The 20,579-nt window shown below is 41.5% G+C and overlaps 1 protein-coding gene across 1 annotated transcript; it reads left to right on the top strand.

Annotated features, from left to right (window-relative positions):
* Nucleotides 1-4,924: 4,924 nt before the first annotated feature.
* Nucleotides 4,925-15,225, top strand: ABHD15 (abhydrolase domain containing 15). The gene is made up of 2 exons (XM_075850863.1): nucleotides 4,925-5,813; nucleotides 14,448-15,225. The coding sequence occupies exons 1-2, from the start codon at nucleotides 4,954-4,956 to the stop codon at nucleotides 14,968-14,970; spliced, it is 1,383 nt and encodes a 460-aa protein (XP_075706978.1). The 5' UTR covers nucleotides 4,925-4,953; the 3' UTR covers nucleotides 14,971-15,225.
* Nucleotides 15,226-20,579: the final 5,354 nt, after the last annotated feature.

The raw sequence follows: 20,579 nt of genomic DNA, 5'->3' as shown, positions 1-20,579 counted from the left end.
CAAACGAGTGCTGATCAACAAGCTAATGGGCGCTCGTTTTCATGGACCCTAAGGCTGTGTTCACATCACGTCTAGGGGCCACGTTCGGCGTATATACGGCGAACAGAGTCATAGGCTCCTATTGATCCGACGTGTCTTTATTCCATATGGTATACTTTCCTTTTACATGAAAGCCTATAGGTGACACATGCAACTGAATGGCATACAGTTTCATACGTTAGGGGATTACATTGCACATGCCAGGAGGTTTTCCCAGCCTATGTGCTGAGTGTAGCACCTAGACATGATGTGAACAGAGCCTGAGAGTCATTTTCTGATGACATCAGCATCATGGTTTCATTCTGTCTGATTTCTGTAGCCCATAATGGGCAGAATAGCATAGCTGCGATCTGGTGATCCAAAGCAATTCTGCCATTTGACAAAATTCACACGACAAGATCCGTGCCATCTAGACTCGTTGGATGAGATTTATCAAACCTGGTACAAAATAAAAACCTATAGCAACCAATTATGTAGGTTACTTCATTCATTTAAAAGAGGCCTCTAAAAAATTAGACATGGAATCGGATTGGAAAAATGTCCCTGACAAGCGTCTTTAAGGCTGGGTTCACGCATCATGTAAATATTACGCTGTTGAACCAGCCTAGAAACTTGTATAAACATTGACATTCCTTGAAAACACATTAACTTTCATTGTACTGTCATTTGTTGCAGAAAATCGGTGCGAATTCTGCAACTGAAGTTACAAAAAGAATACGCAATGTGTGAGCCTGGCATAAAGAGGGCATATCAGCTCTCCTGGCGTGTGTTTTCGTAACTACTTGTATTCCACAGAAAAGAACTAAGGAGTAACATCTTTTCTTAGAACATCTTATTAAAGCACAGCATAGGGACAATGCGGATCCCCTACAGTACATACCAAAAGCTGAGAACCTAGGAAATAAGGCAGTGGTCTCCAACTTGTGGCTCGTCAGCTGTTGCAAAACTACAACTCCTAGCAGGCTCTAACAGCATGTGGCTGTCAGCTGGTAGTTGCAGTTTCACAGCAGCTAAAGAGCCACAGGTTGGTGATCGTGAACTTTAAAGGTATGTGCACACGATAACTGCAATTACGTCTGAAATTACGGAGCTGTTTTCAGGAGAAAACTGTTCCGTAATTTCAGACGTAATTGCATGTACTGGCGTTTTGCGAGGCGTCTTTTACGGACGTAATTTGGAGCTGTTCTTCATTGGAGTCAATGTAAAATAGCTCCAATTATGTCCCAAGAAGTTTCCTGCACTTCTTTGACGAGGCTGTTATTTTACGCGCCGTCTTTTGACAGCGACGTGTAAAATGACAGGTCGTCGGCACAGTACATCGGCAAACCCATTGAAATGAATGGGCAGATGTTTGCCGACGTATTGGAGCCGTCTTTTCAGGCGTAATTCGAGACGTAAAACGCCTCAATTACGCCTGACAATAGGTCGTGTGAACCCATCCTAAGGGGGTTATCCGGGGGACCAAAAATTGCATTGCAATAATATATTTATGTGAAACGACTTAACTTACTAATATACTTTGATAAAAAATTCGGTACTAAATGGTGCAGTTCAAACCTCGTGAATTGTTCCCGGAAGTGCTGAAGCTTTTCTAAAAATTATGACTCTCTGACACGGCCCCACGTGACTGAGCTCTTGCTTCATGTGCGGTTTGTGAATGTGACAGTAAGGGGCTGTCACATTGCTTATTGTTGGAGTCCCCGAGCAGAGCATCAGCAAGCGCTTTGCTCGTGACTCCAGCCCTGAACCCGACGTAAATATTTTGTCAATTCAGCTGATGCTCTGCCCGGGGACTTCAGCCCTGCTCCCGACGTCACTGTCCATATATGGTTAGTGACTACAGGGGTTTCCGATCGCTGGAGTTCCCAAGCAGAGAATCAGCGGATGCTCTGCTCGGGGACTCCAGTATTGCTGCCGACGTCGTTGTCCATATATGGACAGTGACAGTGACGATGGCAGAAGTGCTGTAGTCCCCAGGCAGAGCATCAGCTGATGCTCTGCTCGGGAACTCCAGCAATAGGAAACCCCTGAATTGACCAAATATGGACGTCAGGAAAAGTGCTGGAGTCCCGAGCAAAGCGCTGGCTGATGCTCTGCTCAGGACTCAAGCAATAGGCAATGTGACAGCCCCATGCGGTCATGTTCACGAACAGCACATGAAGCAAGCCCTCAGTCACGTGGGGCCGTGTCGGAGTGTCATCATTATTAGTAAAGCTCCAGCACTTCCGGGAACAATTCACGAGGTTTGAACTGTGCCATTTAGTACAGAATTTTAAATTAAAGTATATTAGTAAGTTACTTCATTTCACATATATATTTTAATAGCAATGCAATTTTTGGTTCCAGGATAACCCCTTTAAGTGGCAGCAACTATCAATGCACAAATGATGGAGCATAATACACTTTGTCCCATGCGAATCTCAAAAACAAAGGCAACTATTATTCTGCTGATAAAAATATCTGAATCAAGCAGAGAAAAAAAAAATCTGAGCACCCAATTTGTTTGCTAAAAACTGGTTTCATGGCAATTTCTATCAAGAGATTAGTGGATTGAATGCAACATTTCCAGCGCAAACACAATTTGATTTTTCTACCTCAGGTGAACATTACCAGTCCAGGTAGGTCACAGACCAGTAGAAAATTGACACTAAGGGGGATTTTACACAGGACGATTATCGGACAGACGAGCGTTAATATAACGCTTGTTGCTGATAATTGCCCTGTGTAAAAAGGGCAGCGATCAGCAGATAACCGAGCAAACGCTCGATCATCTGCTGGTCATATCCTTTTAAAAAGTAAAAGATTATCTATATTATAATAATGTATGGGGAGACGAGCGATCAGAGTAACAAACGCTCGTCCCCATCCATAGCTCCGTGTGACAGGAGCAAGCGAGCACCGAGTGTCGGCCAGTATAAAAGGGCCTTAAAGAGGCTCTGTCACCACATTATAAGTGGCCTATCTTGTACATGAGGTGATCGGCGCTGTAATGTAGATTACAGCAGTGTTTTTTATTTAGAAAAACGATCATTTTTTACGGAGTTATGACCTATATTATCTTTATGCTAATGAGTTCCTCAATGGACAACTGGGCGTGTTTTACTATATGACCAAGTGGGGGTTGTACAGAGAAGTGTATGACGCTGACCAATCAGTGACCAATCAGCGTCATACACTTCTCTCCATTCATTTACACTGCAGATAGCGATATATCTAGATCACTATGTGCAGCCACATAAACACACTATAACGCTACTCATGTGTCATGACAATGAATATACATTACCTCCAGCCAGGACGTGACGTGTATTCATTCTCCTGACAACTTCTGTAGCGTCTGTGTGATTTACGGCACAGTACCGCGAGATCTCGCTGTGAATGACAGTTTACAGCGTAATCTCGCGAGACTACGCCTGCTGTGCTGTAAATCACAGAGATGCTACAGAAGTGGTCAGGATTCTGAATACACATCACGTCCTTGCTGGAGGTAATGTATATCCATTGTCATGACACATGAGTAGCGTTATAGTGTGTTTATGTGACTGCAAATAGCGATATAGATATATCGCTATCTGCAGTGTAAATGAATGGAGAGAAGTGTATGACGCTGATTGGTCGCTGATTGGTCACTGATTGGTAAGCGTCATACACTTCTCTGTACATCGCCCACTTGGTCATATAGTAAAACACGCCCAGTTGTCCATTGAGAAACTCATTAGCATAAAGCTAATATAGGTCATAACTCCGTAAAAAATGATCGTTTTTCTAATTAAAAAACACTGCTGTAATATACATTACAGCGCCGATCACATTATGTACAAGATAGGGCACTTATAATGTGGTGACAGAGCCTCTTTAAGGATACACTGTAGCTGCAGGCTTCACTTAAAGAGGCTCTGTCACCAGATTTTGCAACCCCTATATGCTATTGCAGCAGATAGGCGCTGCAATGTAGATTACAGTAACGTTTTTATTTTTAAAAAACGAGCATTTTTGGCCAAGTTATGACCATTTTTGTAGTTATGCAAATGAGGCTTGCAAAAGTACAACTGGGCGTGTATTGTGTGTGTTACATCGGGGCGTGTTTACTACTTTTACTAGCTGGGCGTTCTGATGAGAAGTATCATCCACTTCTCTTCAGAACGCCCAGCTTCTGGCAGTGCAGACACAGCGTGTTCTCGAGAGATCACGCTGTGACGTCACTCACAGGTCCTGCATCGTGTCAGACGAGCAAGGACACCGGCACCAGAGGCTTCAGTTGATTCTGCAGCAGCATCGGCGTTAGCAGGTAAGTCGATGTAGCTACTTACCTGCAAACGCTGATGCTGCTGCAGAATCAACTGTAGCCTCTGGTGCCGGTGTCCTCGCTCGTCTGACACGATGCAGGACCTGTGAGTGACGTCACAGCGTGATCTCTCGAGAACACGCTGTGTCTGCACTGCCAGAAGCTGGGCGTTCTGAAGAGAAGTGGATGATACTTCTCATCAGAGCGCCCAGCTAGTAAAAGTAGTAAACACGCCCCGATGTACGCACATAATACACGCCCACTTGGACTTTTGCAAGCCTCATTTGCATAACTACAAAAATGGTCATAACTTGGCCAAAAATGCTCGTTTTTTAAAAAATAAAAACGTTACTGTAATCTACATTGCAGCGCCTATCTGCTGCAATAGCAGATAGGGGTTGCAAAATCTGGTGACAGAGCCTCTTTAAACACAAACATAAATCACTGTTTAAACACTTTGGCACAAGAACAGTACAACCTTTACTAAACCCATAGCTATTGGAGAGTCGAAAGTTTAAATAAATAAATAATTTGAGTAAGAGATAGCAGAATGTTTGTCTTGATGAAAGGTTCAAGGACAACAAATCAGGAAGAGGCGGCTCCGAAATCTGCCGAGAAGTGGCATAGACATGATGTTTTCAATACAAAGTTTGTGGTGGATAGTCTGGTCTCGGATAAATATTATACTCTGTTTTATTTTCAAGGCCAAGTTTTGGTCTACAAAGCAGAAACAAGAATATACTGGAGAAACTGAAGAAGAAGATTACTTTGGGGATGATTTTGGAGACTCTTGGAAATCTCTTCCAGAAGGATACCAGCTTATATGTAAACCATCAGCTCTTGCCTATTGGCTGCTTAAAGACATTCAACGCTTAGTTCTCGAGCCAACACGCTGGTGGTGGAGTCATTGGCCGAACCTTCAGACCCTTATTCAACACATACTTCCACCTGATACTCCTTTGGAGTTAGCCAGGGAAAACCTACAGCTAATAGATGGTGGCATCATTGCATTGGACTGGGTTGTGGGTCCACGACAAATTCTAAAAGCAAGAAGGGGAACAAATGTCACAGATAACCCACCGTTACTCCTGGTTATTCCCAACCCTTTTGGAAAGTTGACCAGAAATGTTCAGCATTTTTGCCTGCTTGCATTAGGAAAAGGCTACTATCCAGTCATTTTTAACAGACGTGGGCAAAACGGCTGTCCACTGACAACACTTAGACTACAGGATTTTGGGGAACCTGGAGATCTAAAAGAAGCTGTTAATTATATTCGTTTTAGGCATCCTAGTTCCATGCTCTTTGCTGTAAGTGAAGGACTTGGGTCTGGACTATTGCTTTCTTATCTAGGAGAATGTGGCTCATCCAGTTACATGACAGCTGTTTCCTGCATTTCACCAGTATTCCGCTGCCAGGAATGGTTTGAAACCAGGCTGCCATGGTTTTATGAATGGGCTCTGCTGCTTTATCAAAAAGTCATTCTTAGCAGGTAATGCAAAAGTAATGGGGTGATATACATAGTGTTTGTGTTGTTATAATCGATCAGTGTAGTCTATGACACCTTTTCTTCCATCTCAAAACAGTCTTTCCATAGTTAACCCTTTCAAGACCGAGCTCATTTTGGCCTTCAGGACCAGCCCCATTTTTGCAAATCTGACATGTGTCAATTTATGTGGTAATAACTCTGGAATACTTTTGCCTAGCCAAGCGATTCTGAGATTGTTTTCTCGTGACATATTATACTTTATATTAGTGGAAAAATTTGGTCAATAAATTCATTGCATATTTGTGAAAAACACCAAAATGTAGAGAAAATGTGCAAAAATTATGATTTTTCTAATTTTAAATGTATCTGCTTGTAAAACAGATAGTAATACCACACAAAATAGTTACTATTTCACATATTCCATATGCCTACTTTATATTTGCATCGTTTTTTGAACATTATTTTATTTTTCTAGGATGTCACAAGGCTTAGAACTTTAGCAGCAATTTCTCACATTTTCAAGAAAATTTCAAAAGGCGATTTTTACAGGGTCCAGTTCAGTTCTAAAGCGGCTTTGAGGGCCTTATGTACTAGATAGACCCCATAAATCACGCCATATTAAAAACTGCACCCCTCAAAGTATTCAAAACAGCATTCAGAAAGTTTATTAACCCTTTAGGCGTTTCACAGGAATTAAAGCAATGTAGAGGGGAAACTGACAAATTTTTTTTTTTTTGCTGCAATTCATTTGTAATACATTTTTTTCTGTAACACAGAAGGTTTTACCAGAGAAATGCAACTCAATATTTATTGCCCAGATTCTGCAGTTTTTAGAAATATCCCACATGTGGCCCTAGTGTGATAATGGACTGAAATACCGGCCTCAGAAGCAAAGGAGCACCTAGTGGATTGTGTGGCCTCCTTTTTTTTGAATATATTTTAGGCACCATGTCAGGTTTGAAGAGGACTTGTGGTGCCAAAACAGTGGAAATACCCCAAAAGTGACACGGTTTTGGAAACTACACACCTCAAGGAATTTATCTAGAGGTATAGTTAGCATCTTGACCCCACAGGTCTTCTGCTATATTTATTGGCGTTTTCCTGTGAAAGCGAAAATCTACTTTTTTTCTGAAAAAATATTTAAAAAAAATAATATTTGCAAGGAATAAAGAATAAAAAGCACCCCAAAACTTGTAAAGCTACTTCTTCCGATTACAGCAATACCCTATATGTGGTAAAAAACTACGGTTTGGACCCACGGCAGAGCACAGAAGGGAAGGAGCGCCATTTGGATTTTGAAGCGCACATTGGGCTGGATTGGTTTTCAGTGCCATGTTTCGTTTGCAACGCCCTGAAGGGAGCAAAACGGTGGAAACCCCCCAAAAGTGACCCCATTTTGAAGACTACACCCCTCAAGGAATTTTTCTAGGTGTATAGCATTTTGACCCCACAGTTTTTTTTTTGCTGAATTTAGTGGAATTAAGCCGTGAAAATGAAAATCTACTTTTTTCTGAAAAAACATAGAAATGTTTACATTTTTACAATGAATAAAAGGAGAAAAATCACCCCAAAATTTGTAAAGAAATTTGTCCTGATTACAGCAATACGCCATATGTGGTAATAAACTGCTGTTTGGACCCACGGAAAGACTCAGAAGGGAAGGAACAATATTAGGCTTTTGGAGTTCAAATTTAGCTGGAATGGTTTTTGGGTGCCATGTCGCATTTGCAAAGCCCCTGGGGTACCAAAACAGTGGAAACCTCCCAAAAGTCCCTTTAGGGGACTGGAACGAGCGATCATTAGGTCACTGGTACAATACACTGCAATACTAATGTATTGCAGTATAATATCATTTTTACAGACTCCTGTAACAGCGCGATCGCTGTTCCTGTCCATTAGTCCCGGGTGTCAGCTGTAATACACAGCTGACACCTGCAGAATATGGAGCGGGCGCAGCGCATGAGCCCGCTCCATATATAACCCCCCGCACCACGACATACTATTAAGTCGTGGTGCGCGAAGGCGTTAATGCGCAGCGGATAGTGCAAAGTGAAAATTTAAATTTTCCACTGATATGCCATTTTAATGCACAATATGTTGTGCCCAGTTTGTGCCACTGAAGACAAATACCTCGTACAATGTTGAGCGGGTTCTCCCGGATATAAAATATCATATATGTGGACCTAAGCTGGTGTTTGGGCATGCTGTGGGGCTCAGAAGGGAGGGAGCGCCATTTGGCTTTTGGAGCGCAGATTTTGCTTGTTAACTGTTCTGTTTGGGGTTTTGCTGGTATTTCAGTTTATGATGTGGGGGTAAGTGTAAATTGAGCAGAGTATATCAGGACATAATAAGAGGGTATAATAATTCGGTAAATAAATAATAATCCGCAGATATGTGGCCAGTGTCGCACATATAAATGGCGCACGATCTTATCCGCTTTTGGACACTGCACAATTTCTGTCGCTATATTCTGAGAGCCAAAACTTTTTTTATTTTTTCTTCACCGGAGCTGTGCGAGGGCTTATTTGTTGTGGGACAATTGGTAGTTTTCAATGGTACCATTTTAGGGTACATGTGATTTTTTTTATCACTTATTAGATTTTTTTTTGCAAACAAAGTGACAAAAAAAAAAATTCTGACAATGTTTTTTGTCTTTTTTTTTTTTACACTTTTCACTGTGCGCTATAAATGACATTTTACTTTATTCTGCGGGTCGATACGATTACGGCGATACCAGATGTATATAGTTTTTTTTAATGTTTTGTGGCGTTTGCGCAATAAAATCACTTTTCGATAAAATTATTTATTTTTTGTGTCACCATATTCTGAGAGCCATAACTTTTTTTTTTTTCAGTCAAAAAAGCTGTGTAAGGGCTTGTTTTTTGCGGGACGGGTTGTAGTTTTTATTGGTACAATTTTGGGGTACATGCGACTTTTTGATCACTTTTTATTCTATATTTTTGGAGGGTTGATGACCAAAAAAATAGTGATTCTGACATAGTTTTTTAATTATTTTTTTTGCGCTGTTCACCGTGCGGGAAAAATAATATTATAGTTTGGGTCGTTGTGAACGCGGTCATACCAAATATGTGTACTTTTTTTTAACATTTTCATTTTTTTCCTATAATAAAAGACTTATTATAGGAAAAAAAAGCATTTTTTGTTTTTGTAACATAACTTATTTTTACACTTTTATAAAACATTTTTATTACTTTTTACTTGAAGATCTGCAGCACTGATCGCTGCTATAATACATTACACTACCTAGGCAGTGTAACGTATTATAAACTGTCAGTGTGACGCTAGAGTCACACAGACAGGAAGCTTATGAGGACCGGCCTCCGGCTGGTTCTCATTGGCTGCCGTGCATGGCAGACCCGGGGGCTGTTATATGGCCCCCGGTTTTGCCTTATAACCGATTGCAGCACCTGCAATCGGTCCCAGGGAAAGTTTGTTGTAGCAACAAACTTTCCAGTTCGTTGCTATAACAAACTTTCCCTGCGATCACATGACCGGGACCTGAACCAATTAGGTCCCGGTCATGTCTCCGGGACTAGAGGCAGGGGATAACAGCACGATCCGGTGTCAGCGCTACTCTGAGACACCCGGATCGCGCTTTTAACACCCACCGTGAATACACGTCGGCGCTGCACAGAGCTCAGCATGCGCCGACATGAATTTACTGTGGGCGGTCGGGAAGCGGTTAAAGAAGCACTCCAGTTTTTTTTGCCTATATAGTGCAGCATAAACTATTATTAAAGAATAACATGTAGGGACTCCTGTGTATACCGGTTTTACTTGATGTGCCATTTATGGGGTGTCTGCCCTCTCGGTTCCTTCTTCCCCTCTGATGGGATGCCCCTAATGCAGACTACATTTCCCATGATACTTCTAGCTTTGCAGAGGGAGCAGAGTCTCACCACACTGCACTTGCTTTGAGTCCTAAGTGGAGCAAGTGATAGATCAGTTACATAGAACTTCTGTACTCTTACTGCAAATTCTTAGTATATTCCTGTGTGATGCACCTTCAGCCAGTCTCCCCTGCCTCCTGCTAGTGAAAGATTTCTCTCTCTCTCTTGCAAGCAGGAAGCAGAGGAGAGCATTGTGAAGCAGCATTTCAGAAATACACTGGACTCTCTACAGACAGCACTTCCAGATATAGACAGTTAGTGAGTCAGGGGAGTTTTATAACTCTTGGTCCCTTAGATGGGGTAGAAATGAGCTCTTCAGCAGCACAGGGGGACCTGTCTTGCATTACACAGATAACCCTTTGATTTGAATGAGAATTGTGTAATGCTTAAAGGGAATGTGTCGCTAGAATTTTTTTTATTTTTTTTTAGTTAAACTGTTAGTCAATAAATGATTACACATTGTTCTAATTTTTTTATTTTTTTTCACAAGTCAGGAAATATTATAAATTAGATTCTAATTTATAACATTTCCATGTGCTGGTCACTAGAGGGAGCAATTCCCAAAATTACAGCATTGCAATGGGGTAAAGCAACCTCATTGCTTTATGCTGCAAATTTGGTGTAGACACACACGCTCTAGTGAGCTCACACAATCCCCCCTCCCTTATCCTGGCTAGTGCCAGGAGAAAGGAGGGGGTTGAATGTTCAAACCTACACTGTGTCCTCCGCTCCTAGTTCTTGCTTCTGAACATATGGACGGAAGCCGCGGCCGGAAGTAGTCATCTTACTGTCCGGCCGCGGCTTCCGGTCCACATGAAAATGGCGCCGGATGTCGCTAGGCCGAAGATCTTCCTTTTGGACTGTGTGGGCGTACGCTATAGTGAATGGAACGGCTCCCATTCGCATTCACTATGGGGATGTATGTGACGTATTCCATCTCTGTATGTGTCGTTAATCAACACATACAGAGATGAAAAAAAAAAGGCAGCCCCCATAGAGAAGTAAAAGTTAGAAAAAAGTAAAACACAAATAAATAAAATGTACTTTATTAACATACTAAAACAAAAAACATATTAAAAATTTTTTTACGCAACACCGGTCCTTTAATTTCCCCCTTGATGACACTGCAGAAAAATGTAACACTTACTGCCAGGATTCCACACAGATTACAGCTAAATCCTAGGGGCTCCAGCAGGGGGATACATTGATATCGGGTTATTGTCAAGGACCATTCTAATAAGTGAGAATTGTTCAAAGTGGGGAAACACCTTAAAGAGGCTGTCACCACATTATAAGTGCTTTATCTCCTACATAAGGAGATCGGCGCTATAATATAGATGATAGTTTTTCTAAATAAAAAGCACTGCTATCTATTTTTATCACGTTAGGAGCGATTTTAGCTTTATGCTAATTAGTTTCATAATGCCCAAGTGGGCGTGTTTTTACTTTAGACCAAGTGGGCGTTGTACAGAGGAGTGTATGACGCTGACCAATCAGTGACCAATTAGCGTCATACACTTCTCTCCATTCATTTAGTCAGCGCATATGGATCCTGTTAGATCACTATGTGCTGTCTTATACTAACACATCAACAATACTGAAGTGTTTAGAAAGTGAATAGACAGTCCACGGGATGTCTATTCACAATTCCTGCACTTCGTTAACGTTTCTGTGGTACTTACAGCAGAGCAAGCGTAATCTCGCGAGATCTTGATGTAAATGACAGGTTACAGCGAGATTACGCTTGCTCTGCTGTAAGTACCAAACAAACGTTAACGGAGTGCAGGGATTGTGAATGGACATCCCGTCCTGGCTGGAAGGAATGTCTATTCACTGTCTAAACGCTTCAGTAACGTTAATGTGTCAGTATAAGACCGTACATAGCGAACAACGCAGTGTCACTATGCGCTGACTAAATGAATGGGGAGAAGTGCATGAGGCCCTCCAATGGGTGGACTATAGAATAGAGTGTATAATTTCTAACCCCTTAGTGACCAGCCTATTTTAGGCCTTAATGACCAAGCTATTTTTTACGTTTTTCCATAGTCTCATTCAAAGAGCTATAACTTCTTTATTTTTCCATCGACATAGCTGTATAAGGACTTGTTTTTTGCAGGACAAGTTGTATTTTCTAATAGCACAGTTTCGGTTTACATATTATTTATTGATTAACTTTTATTAACTCTTTTTTGGGGGGGAAATAGAAAAAAAAACAGCGATTTTGCCACTCTTATTTGCGTCTTAAATTTACGCCATTTACCTTGTGATATAAATAACATAACTTTATTCAGTGGGTTATTACTATTGCGACAATCCCAAATTTATATAATTTTTCTTATGTTTTACTACTTTTACACAGTAAAAACAGTTTATTTTTTTCAAAATTATTTGCTTTGGTGTCGCCATCCTTTAAGAGCCATAACTTTTTTTTATTTTTCCTCCGATGCAGCTGTATGAGGGCTTTTTTTTTTATTTGCAGGACGACCTGTAGTTTTTATTGGTACCATTTAGGCCCCATGTACACGACCATGCCCATAATCACGGTCTGTGATTACGGGCACAAACGAATGCAGACGGCCGCGGACAGTCGTCCGCATTTGCGGGCCATACTCCCATTATAAAGTATGGGAGCACGGCCCATAAAATAAAAAAATAGGGACATGTCCTATATTTTACGGAAGGTTCCTACAGCACGTCTGTCGGCTATAGAAATGAATGGGTTCGTAATTAAGGTCCATACTTATGGACCATAATTATGGATGAATCCTACGGTCGTGTGTATGGGGCCTTAGGAGTACATCCGACTTTTTGATAACTTTTTATCAAATTTTTATTAAGACAGGATGAATGGAAAACAGCAATTCTGGCATTGATTTTTTTATAGCGTTCACCGTGCGTGTTAAATAATGTAATCGTTTTAAAGTTGAAATCGTTATGGATGCGGTGATACCAAATATTTTACATAAGGGGAAAAAGTGGGTTTTTAATAAAAAATTTTTTACTTGGGATTTTTGTTTATTATAAACTTTTTATAAACATGTAACTTTTTTTTTAGTCCCACTAGAGGACTTCACTATGCGATCATTTGATCACTTTTATAATAAACTGCAATACTTCCATAGACATGTACAGGCAAGCAGTGAAGTGACACATTCCCACCTTCTGCAGCACCTTAATTTTACTTGGTTACCAGGGACGGACTTTGTTTAACAGGAGGTGGACAGCAGATTACAGGAAGGGAGACACCTAGTGGCAGTAACTTCACATGAAATTTAGTGGTTTCATCCATTCAAATACTTACAGTAAATTAAAAAGTTGATATATATCAGAAATACTATTACAGTAGATTAGCATAAATGGTTTGAAAAGTTAGTGTTCAATTAAAAAGGTTTTTAGTAGTCCCAGCATATTGAACTACGTTTCCATAACTTCAAGAAGTTACAACACGTAACTATAAGATTTAATAATGAATTTGAGCATATAATCTGTATTGGGCTGGGATTCAGTGGCATAACTACTGCTGTAGCAGCCATAGCGGCTGCTATGGGGCCCGCGGCATGTGGGGGCCGTGCCACCCCCCATGTACGGTGGCACCGCTATGGCTGCTACAGCAGTAGCAATGCCACATTTAATAGCATCTGCGTCCTTAGGACCCAGATAGTATTGAACACTATGGCAGAGCAGGTTGGTATCTCCCTGCTTTGCCATTTACTAGGCTGCAGGCCGAACAGCGATCTACAAGGGTAAGGTGGGGGATGCTATCTACAGGGGGGGCTGTATGGTACTATCTACAAGGGGGGCTGTATGGCCCTATCTACAGGGGGGCTGTATGGCACTATCTACAAGGGGGAGGTGGGGCGCTATCTACAGGGGGGACTGTATGGCACTGTCTATAAGGGGGAGGGAGCATTCACTACAGGGGGGGATTAGCACTCTCTACAGCGGGGGCTGAATGGCACAATCTACAGGGGGCACTATTTACAAGGGGGGCTGTGTGTGCCATCCAGTCAAAAGTTTGCTATGGGGCCCAGTCTTTCCTAGTTACACCCCTGCTGGGATCGGTCGAGCGTTGTCACGTGCCCTAATTTTTGTGATTGTTTTACTGGCTCAATGTTTGGACTATTTGTACCATGTGATCCGGACTTCAGAATAAAAAGTCTGGTTGAATTTTGAAAGTTTACTATTGTACACAAACATAGTTGCCTTTTGGGATGCTTTATAACTTTTTTTAAAAGTTGTTGGTTTACACCAGTATGCTGGGAATACTTCAAGAATGTTTAATCTCCGACCTCCTATTAACTGGGAATTAACATATATTATTGATGAACTTCTCGGGAGACATTCTAAATAATTAATTAGATCCTTTTTAGAGTAAATGTTATATATGCAAATGATGATACTCTAAATGTAGAAGGATATTTATATATTGAGGTTTTCATTTTTAAACATTTTACAAAGTTTTATTTGAGAGCAGCGGCTATTTAGTAGGGAAGTCTTACACACGCTCAGTATGTTATGTTATTGTGAAGATTAAAATAATATATAATGGGCCTCGTACAGAAAATGTAATAAAAAAACCCAAGATCAGATCATTTATTTTACTGCAAATTAAAAACTGGAGCCTGATTGCTCGCTATGAGCAAAAATTACACTTTTTCTTTGCACATTTAGATGCAAATAATAATGAAAACACACGGATGTCTTTCTATCCTGTTTTTCTTTGCAGATATTTCACAGCTTTAGGAGAAATTGTATCCACTGAGAAATTATTTGGAAGTAGTACTTTAAAGGAACTTCATGAGACATTACATTGCCAGTCTAAAAACGAGAAGGTAAACTGGGACAGCTATTGGGAACGCAACGACCCCCTGCGTGACGTGGATGAAGTTGCAGTACCTGTGCTATGCATCTGTAGCACGGATGATCCTATCCGAGGATCACCACAGACGACACTGCCCATTGAACTTTTCAGGACCAACCCTTACTTTTTACTTTTGTTAACACATTGTGGAGGTCACTGTGCGTTTCTTACAGATTCACCCGTAGCATGGAGTCACGAAGTTACATTAGACTATTTTAGATCCATAACAGAGTTTTTTCGAACGGAGGAGAAGAAAAAGTGGTTCACAAGACGAAGGAGTTCAAACCTAATGGCCCGACGGAGAAGGCCTACACTGCAAAGACGAGAAACCGCTATTTATAAAGATCTTGAAGAGATTTTTAGTTGGAAAAGGTCATACACCAGATGAAAGTTAACCAGTCAGTATTTCATACATCCTGTAAATGATACAAGTTATTGCTAGATGTAAATGCCAAACGTTGCTGTAATGTTAGTATATAGTAGATTCCTTTGCCATGTAACAACTGTTATAGAGCATGGCATCTGCGGAGTTCTACTCAGCCCAATCTTTATTTTCGCAGGTATCCCTCTGTTACATGTATTTTAAAGAATATATATCGCCTTAATTTTTTCTAATAAAAAGGAACCATTTTTTGTTTTCGGATTGAATTTTTCTTCTTCATTTTCTAGCCATTATCATCAGGGCAGCCATCTGGCCGGAGCTGCCACTGTGAGCTATTAACAGTTCAGAGAGTTGCTTTAAAGAGCAGCAACATGAACATAATAAGAAAATGATCTGTTAACTCCTGTGGGAATGTTTTGTGGGCATGCTCTGTGACCTGTGCGGAGGTCACTGTGCAGGAAGACGGAGGAGGAGCCCATAACCAATTGTCAATGAGGGATCCTTTTGTTTTCTGCCTCCAGCTTAATAATAGATTTACTTTTCAGTGTGATCCTGCCTGTGATAATAATGAGATGACTGATGAGAAGTGATCTCTACGGAACAGGAAGTGTCAGTCTATGGTGAGGCTCACTGGCCAGTGTGAAAGCTGCAAGGATTTATCTATTTATTTATTTTTGATACAAGAAAAAAAAAAATGCTTGCCATAAAGAGATGATTTAACCCTTGTTTTCTGGTTTTCCATTTATCATTCCATTTTCCCAGAATGATAAATTATCACCTATCCACAGGATAGGTTATAATTAACTGACAGCTGGGGCCCCCACAATTGTGAGACTGAAGGTCCTGAACCCCCATATCCTCTTCACTTGAATGGAGAACCTTGACGGGAGCAGCAGTCGAGCATGTGCCCGCCACTCCATTCAAAGTCTATGCGAATGATGTAAACCGTGCGCTGGGTCAGAAACCAAGCACTGTACTTGCCCATTTCCATCAGTCCCATAAACTTAAAATGGAGCTGCAGCGCACGTTTGACCTCCCTTGCATTCAATGTCCTCCTCACTGCGGTAGAACAGTTAGGAAAGGGGGTTCAGCACCCCCATTCTGATTGGTGGGGCTACCAGTGGTGACGCCCCCGGCGATCAGAGAATTAACGCCTATCCTGTGAATGGGTGATAATTTATGATTCTGGGGAAAACCCCTTTAACATTTAGCACCATACATCTTGGGTTTAGAGCCGAGTTAAGGGAGGAAACGTGTACATCAGGCTGGAGACAAGAGTCTTCAATGTATATTTTCGAGTTCACAAAGAAGAGTTCACAAGTGGAAAAGGTGAATGACTACCGGGCAACAGCGCCCACACCGTTTCTGAAAATGTCTGGAGTCGAGAAAGTAGAAATCAAAATGTAGTAGTTCAAAGCCAACCCTGTCATAATCCATGTTTGAAATAGCCCACCTGTGTATTTATGATCAGGGAACGTAACCACTCCTCTTGTGTCGAGATGTGGGATATTTTACCTTAGGAAACCACAGAACTGAATATTGGCTCAAATTATGGATATGTCATGAACATGTTTGGCATGCACAGGCGGCGGAGAATACGCTTTTCAATTTTCAGGTCATACCTAGATTGCTATGAGGAGAAATTACATCATTCTAGCTGATGTCCTGCAACTGTGTGCTCGTGCATTTGAATAGCCTTCCTTGTGTGACTTGAGAAAGGGGGGTTTATTGGTCTAGCTGTGACCTTTTAAAATCTAATATCAAGGCAAACACTGGGTCAGAAACAGAAGATGCAACCAAGATTGTAGTTCTGTCCAACTTCAGCTGTCTCCTCAGCCAAATCTCTCACTGATCATTTGTATTACATCTACTTTTGTAATATTTTCAAGCACTGTATTCTCATATTAAATGGACACTAACTTTTCAAACAACTTATTCTAATCTAATAGTCACCCTGATAATTATCAACTAAAATGTAGCCATTTTATTTATGCAAATACTGTGTGAAGTTACTACCATTAGTGTATCCCTTTTTGTAATCTGCTGCCCCCCCCCCCCCGTTGTCAAGCAAAATCTGCCTAGTTACAGGGCAGCAGAGATGAACATAGGCTACTGGTGTTCTCTCTCACCCCAGTGCTGGATTCTCAGCTACACTTCTGTATCTGCTTTTGCTGGTGAGCTAGAGAGAGATAGTGGAACAGGATTCTCCTCTTCTATGTCTGCTGTGTATGGGAGACATGAGAGCAATTAGGCTCCATCTACTAGCTCAGGGAAAATTGAGAATTAGAGATAAAGGCTACAGAGGGGAATATATATAAAAAAAGGAAAGCAACGCCGTTTTAGTGGTCAGGTGCAACTCAATCCTACCAGACTCGGGCTACGAGAACAATAATTCAAAAAGCAAAAAAATAGAGGCAGCACTCCAAGTGTGTGTGAGATATATATATATATATATATATACATACACATACATACATATCTAGAGAGGAGAAGGCAGCAGCACTCACACAGTAATCATAGGTCGGGTGCCAAGCAAAAACGTCCCGATCCTTGGACGTAATGTCAGATATAGCAAAGAAACTTCGCAGCACTCCAAGTTGAAAAGATGGTGGTTTATTCAATCCAAATATAACAGCAACGTTTCAATCCTACAATAGGATCTTTCTCAAGTCTAGTGACACATCTAATACTCCAAACATATATAGGGTAGAGACCACTTAACATAATTAGTCTCATTATAATATGATATAGTGTTAAGTGTATAAAAACATGTTTAATAAATGGTTTAAGGTATCAAAATAAACAATACAATGATACATAAAGTGTACATGTGCAAGTAACGTGAATCACAATAAATAATACAACCCTCGTTAAAAACAACTGATTAAGACATAATCATTTATACCACAGTAGTGTTGAAATATGTCGTCATACGACCACTCACCAATCAAAACTTCAGGAGTATCGTTGGTATATAGAACCATAGAAATACATCGTACTGTTCAGCTGTGTAGCTCGTGGCTATCAGGATGTAGTGCATAACTGTAATATCCAGAGACGGAAGTATGTCGTTGCTAAGCAGCAGGACGCACAAGGAGCGCAATGATGATGTATTGCGTTCCAATGCGTTCCACTGGTCATGTGAACGGCAGTATATTAGGTTGCCACGCAACCAATACACAGATCATTGATAGCAGAGACCGGTGGCTGTATTGTATATAACCACCATTAAATGGCAAAGCTAGATCCAGTCAAAAAAGGTCCAAGATGCAAAAAAAGCATATAAATAATATGCAATTATGTGCTCCTGCTGGTAAGTAATGGAGATATCGTAAGGCAATAAAGAGTGGCGTTTAACCCCTTAACGACCGCCCACCGTCTTTTGACGTCAGGCGGTGCAGGTACTCAGTCTACAGCGACGCCTTGTGGCTGTCGTAGAGGGGGTTTAACGGCACCCTGGTGACATCTGCACTAAAAACCGTCTGTAAGTAACAGGTCCGGTTCTTAGTGCAGCCATCAGGACCTGCCGATTTCGTCGTAACAGCACGTGACCGCTGTGACAGCCAATCACAGCGGTCACATGCTGTTACTGCGTACAGAGCCGCCGGGAGTGTCTAAATGACAGCTCCTGCTCTAAGAACGAGCTGTTGCTAGCAGCTCTGTTCTTAGAGCAGTGATCAGGAGCCAATAGTATTGGTTCCTGATCTTTTGTGATCACTTAGAGATCCAATCATAGTGATCACTACTGTAAAATAAAAGTAAAAACATGTATCTGTTTCTCCTCACTCTGTTCTAGCTGTGGAGAGAAACAGATACAAGTGTGTCAGTGTCCCCACACAAAATCACTTGTCCCTTACACAGTTTATTAAAAAAAAAAACACATTTTTTTCAGTATTTTATAGTATATACATATATATATATATAAATATATTTACTGTATATACTAAGAATCGTACTATAAACTACTTTCTTTTTAGGGTACGCTGTTAGACGGCGTGTACGCTGTTAGGCCTCATGCACACGACCGTATCCGTGTGCACGGCCGTGATTTTCGGGTCGGCCGGCTGCGGACTGTCAGCTGCAGGCCGCCCGCAAATCGCGGGACATGCACATGGCCGCCACCATTGTTTTCAATGAGCCCGGACCGCAGAACAGGGCCGTAATAAGACATGCCCGTTCTTTCTGCGGTCCGGGCTCCCGGACCGTGCAAGGACCGCAAAAACTACGGTCGTGTGCATGGCCCCATAGAAAAGAATGGGGCCGCAATTCTCCCGTGGGTTTTCGGGGGAATTGCGGCCGCAAAAACACGCTCGTGTGCATGGGGCCTTAGACGGCGTAGGGTGCTGTTCTGGGCTTGGGTTTACGGTTTGTGTTAGGCGTAGGGTTTAGGTTTGAAAAAAAAACCTAAAAAAAATAATAATAAAAAAAAAAAAAGTTTAATTCTTTTAGTGTTCTTAGTTGATTAGGCTTCATGCACACGACCGTGCTCGTAATTACGACTCGTAATTACGAGCACGGCCAGCCGCGGGCAGCCGGCCGCTTTTGCGAGCCGTGCTGTCATTATAAAGTATAGCAGCACGGCCCGTAAAATAGAAAAATAGAACATGTTCTATTTTTTTAACGGCACGGGCAACTTCCCGTGAGAAAACGGGAAGGTACCCGTGCGTAACAGAAGTCTATGAACCCGTTATTGCGGGTCGTAATTACGACCCGCAATAACGGGTGTTTTTACGGTCGTGTGCATGAGGCCTTAGTTGATAAAAAAAAAATTTAAACCGCTAGTTCCATTTATTATTTGCAGTTTAGACTGTATTATCATTATGGCTGCCAGAAGATACAGCGTTGAGGAAGCCTATCAGATGCTATGCTCAGATATGGATTCTGCATCTGAAGTTGAGCTTTTAGGGTATGTGCACACGTAGTGACCAAAAACGTCTGAAAATACGGAGCTGTTTTCAAGGGAAAACAAACCCTGATTTTCAGACGTTTTTTGAGCAACTCACGGTTTTCGCTGCGTTTTTTACGTCCTTTTTGGAGCTGTTTTCATTGGAGTCTATGAGAAAACGGCTCCAAAAACGTCCAAAGAAGTGTCCTGCACTTCTTTTGACGAGGCTGTATTTTTACGCGTCGTCGTTTGACAGCTGTCAAACGACGACGCGTAAATGACAGGTTGTCTGCACAGTACGTCGGCAAACCCATTCAAATGAATGGGCAGATGTTTGCCGACGTATTGTAGCCTTATTTTCAGACGTAAAACGAGGCATTAATACGCCTCGTTTACGTCTGAAAATAGGTCGTGAGAACCCAGCCTTACTTGAAAGCGACAGCGAAAGTGTCGCTTCAAGGGATTCTATGGATGAGACCCAGCACCAGTGATATGGGAGACGGCGCAGTTGCCACAACGTCCGTTCAAAGTGCAGCCCCTGAAATTGCACGACCCCACCAAACCGATTTAGTGTGGGAACCCACGAGTTTATTTTCTCCCACCATAAATGACTTTATTGCTACTCCTGGCATAAGTCCCAATGTCAGTAATTTTTCACCACTAAATTATTTTACTATTTTTATTACGGACCAAGTTTTGGAACATTTTGTGCAGGAAACAAATTTGTATG

The sequence above is a fragment of the Rhinoderma darwinii genome, chromosome 2 (genome assembly GCF_050947455.1).
Source record: "Rhinoderma darwinii isolate aRhiDar2 chromosome 2, aRhiDar2.hap1, whole genome shotgun sequence".
NCBI classification, from domain to species: domain Eukaryota; kingdom Metazoa; phylum Chordata; class Amphibia; order Anura; family Rhinodermatidae; genus Rhinoderma; species Rhinoderma darwinii.
The sequence above is the reverse complement of the archived record's forward strand: the minus strand, read 5'-3'. Positions and strand labels throughout refer to the sequence as shown.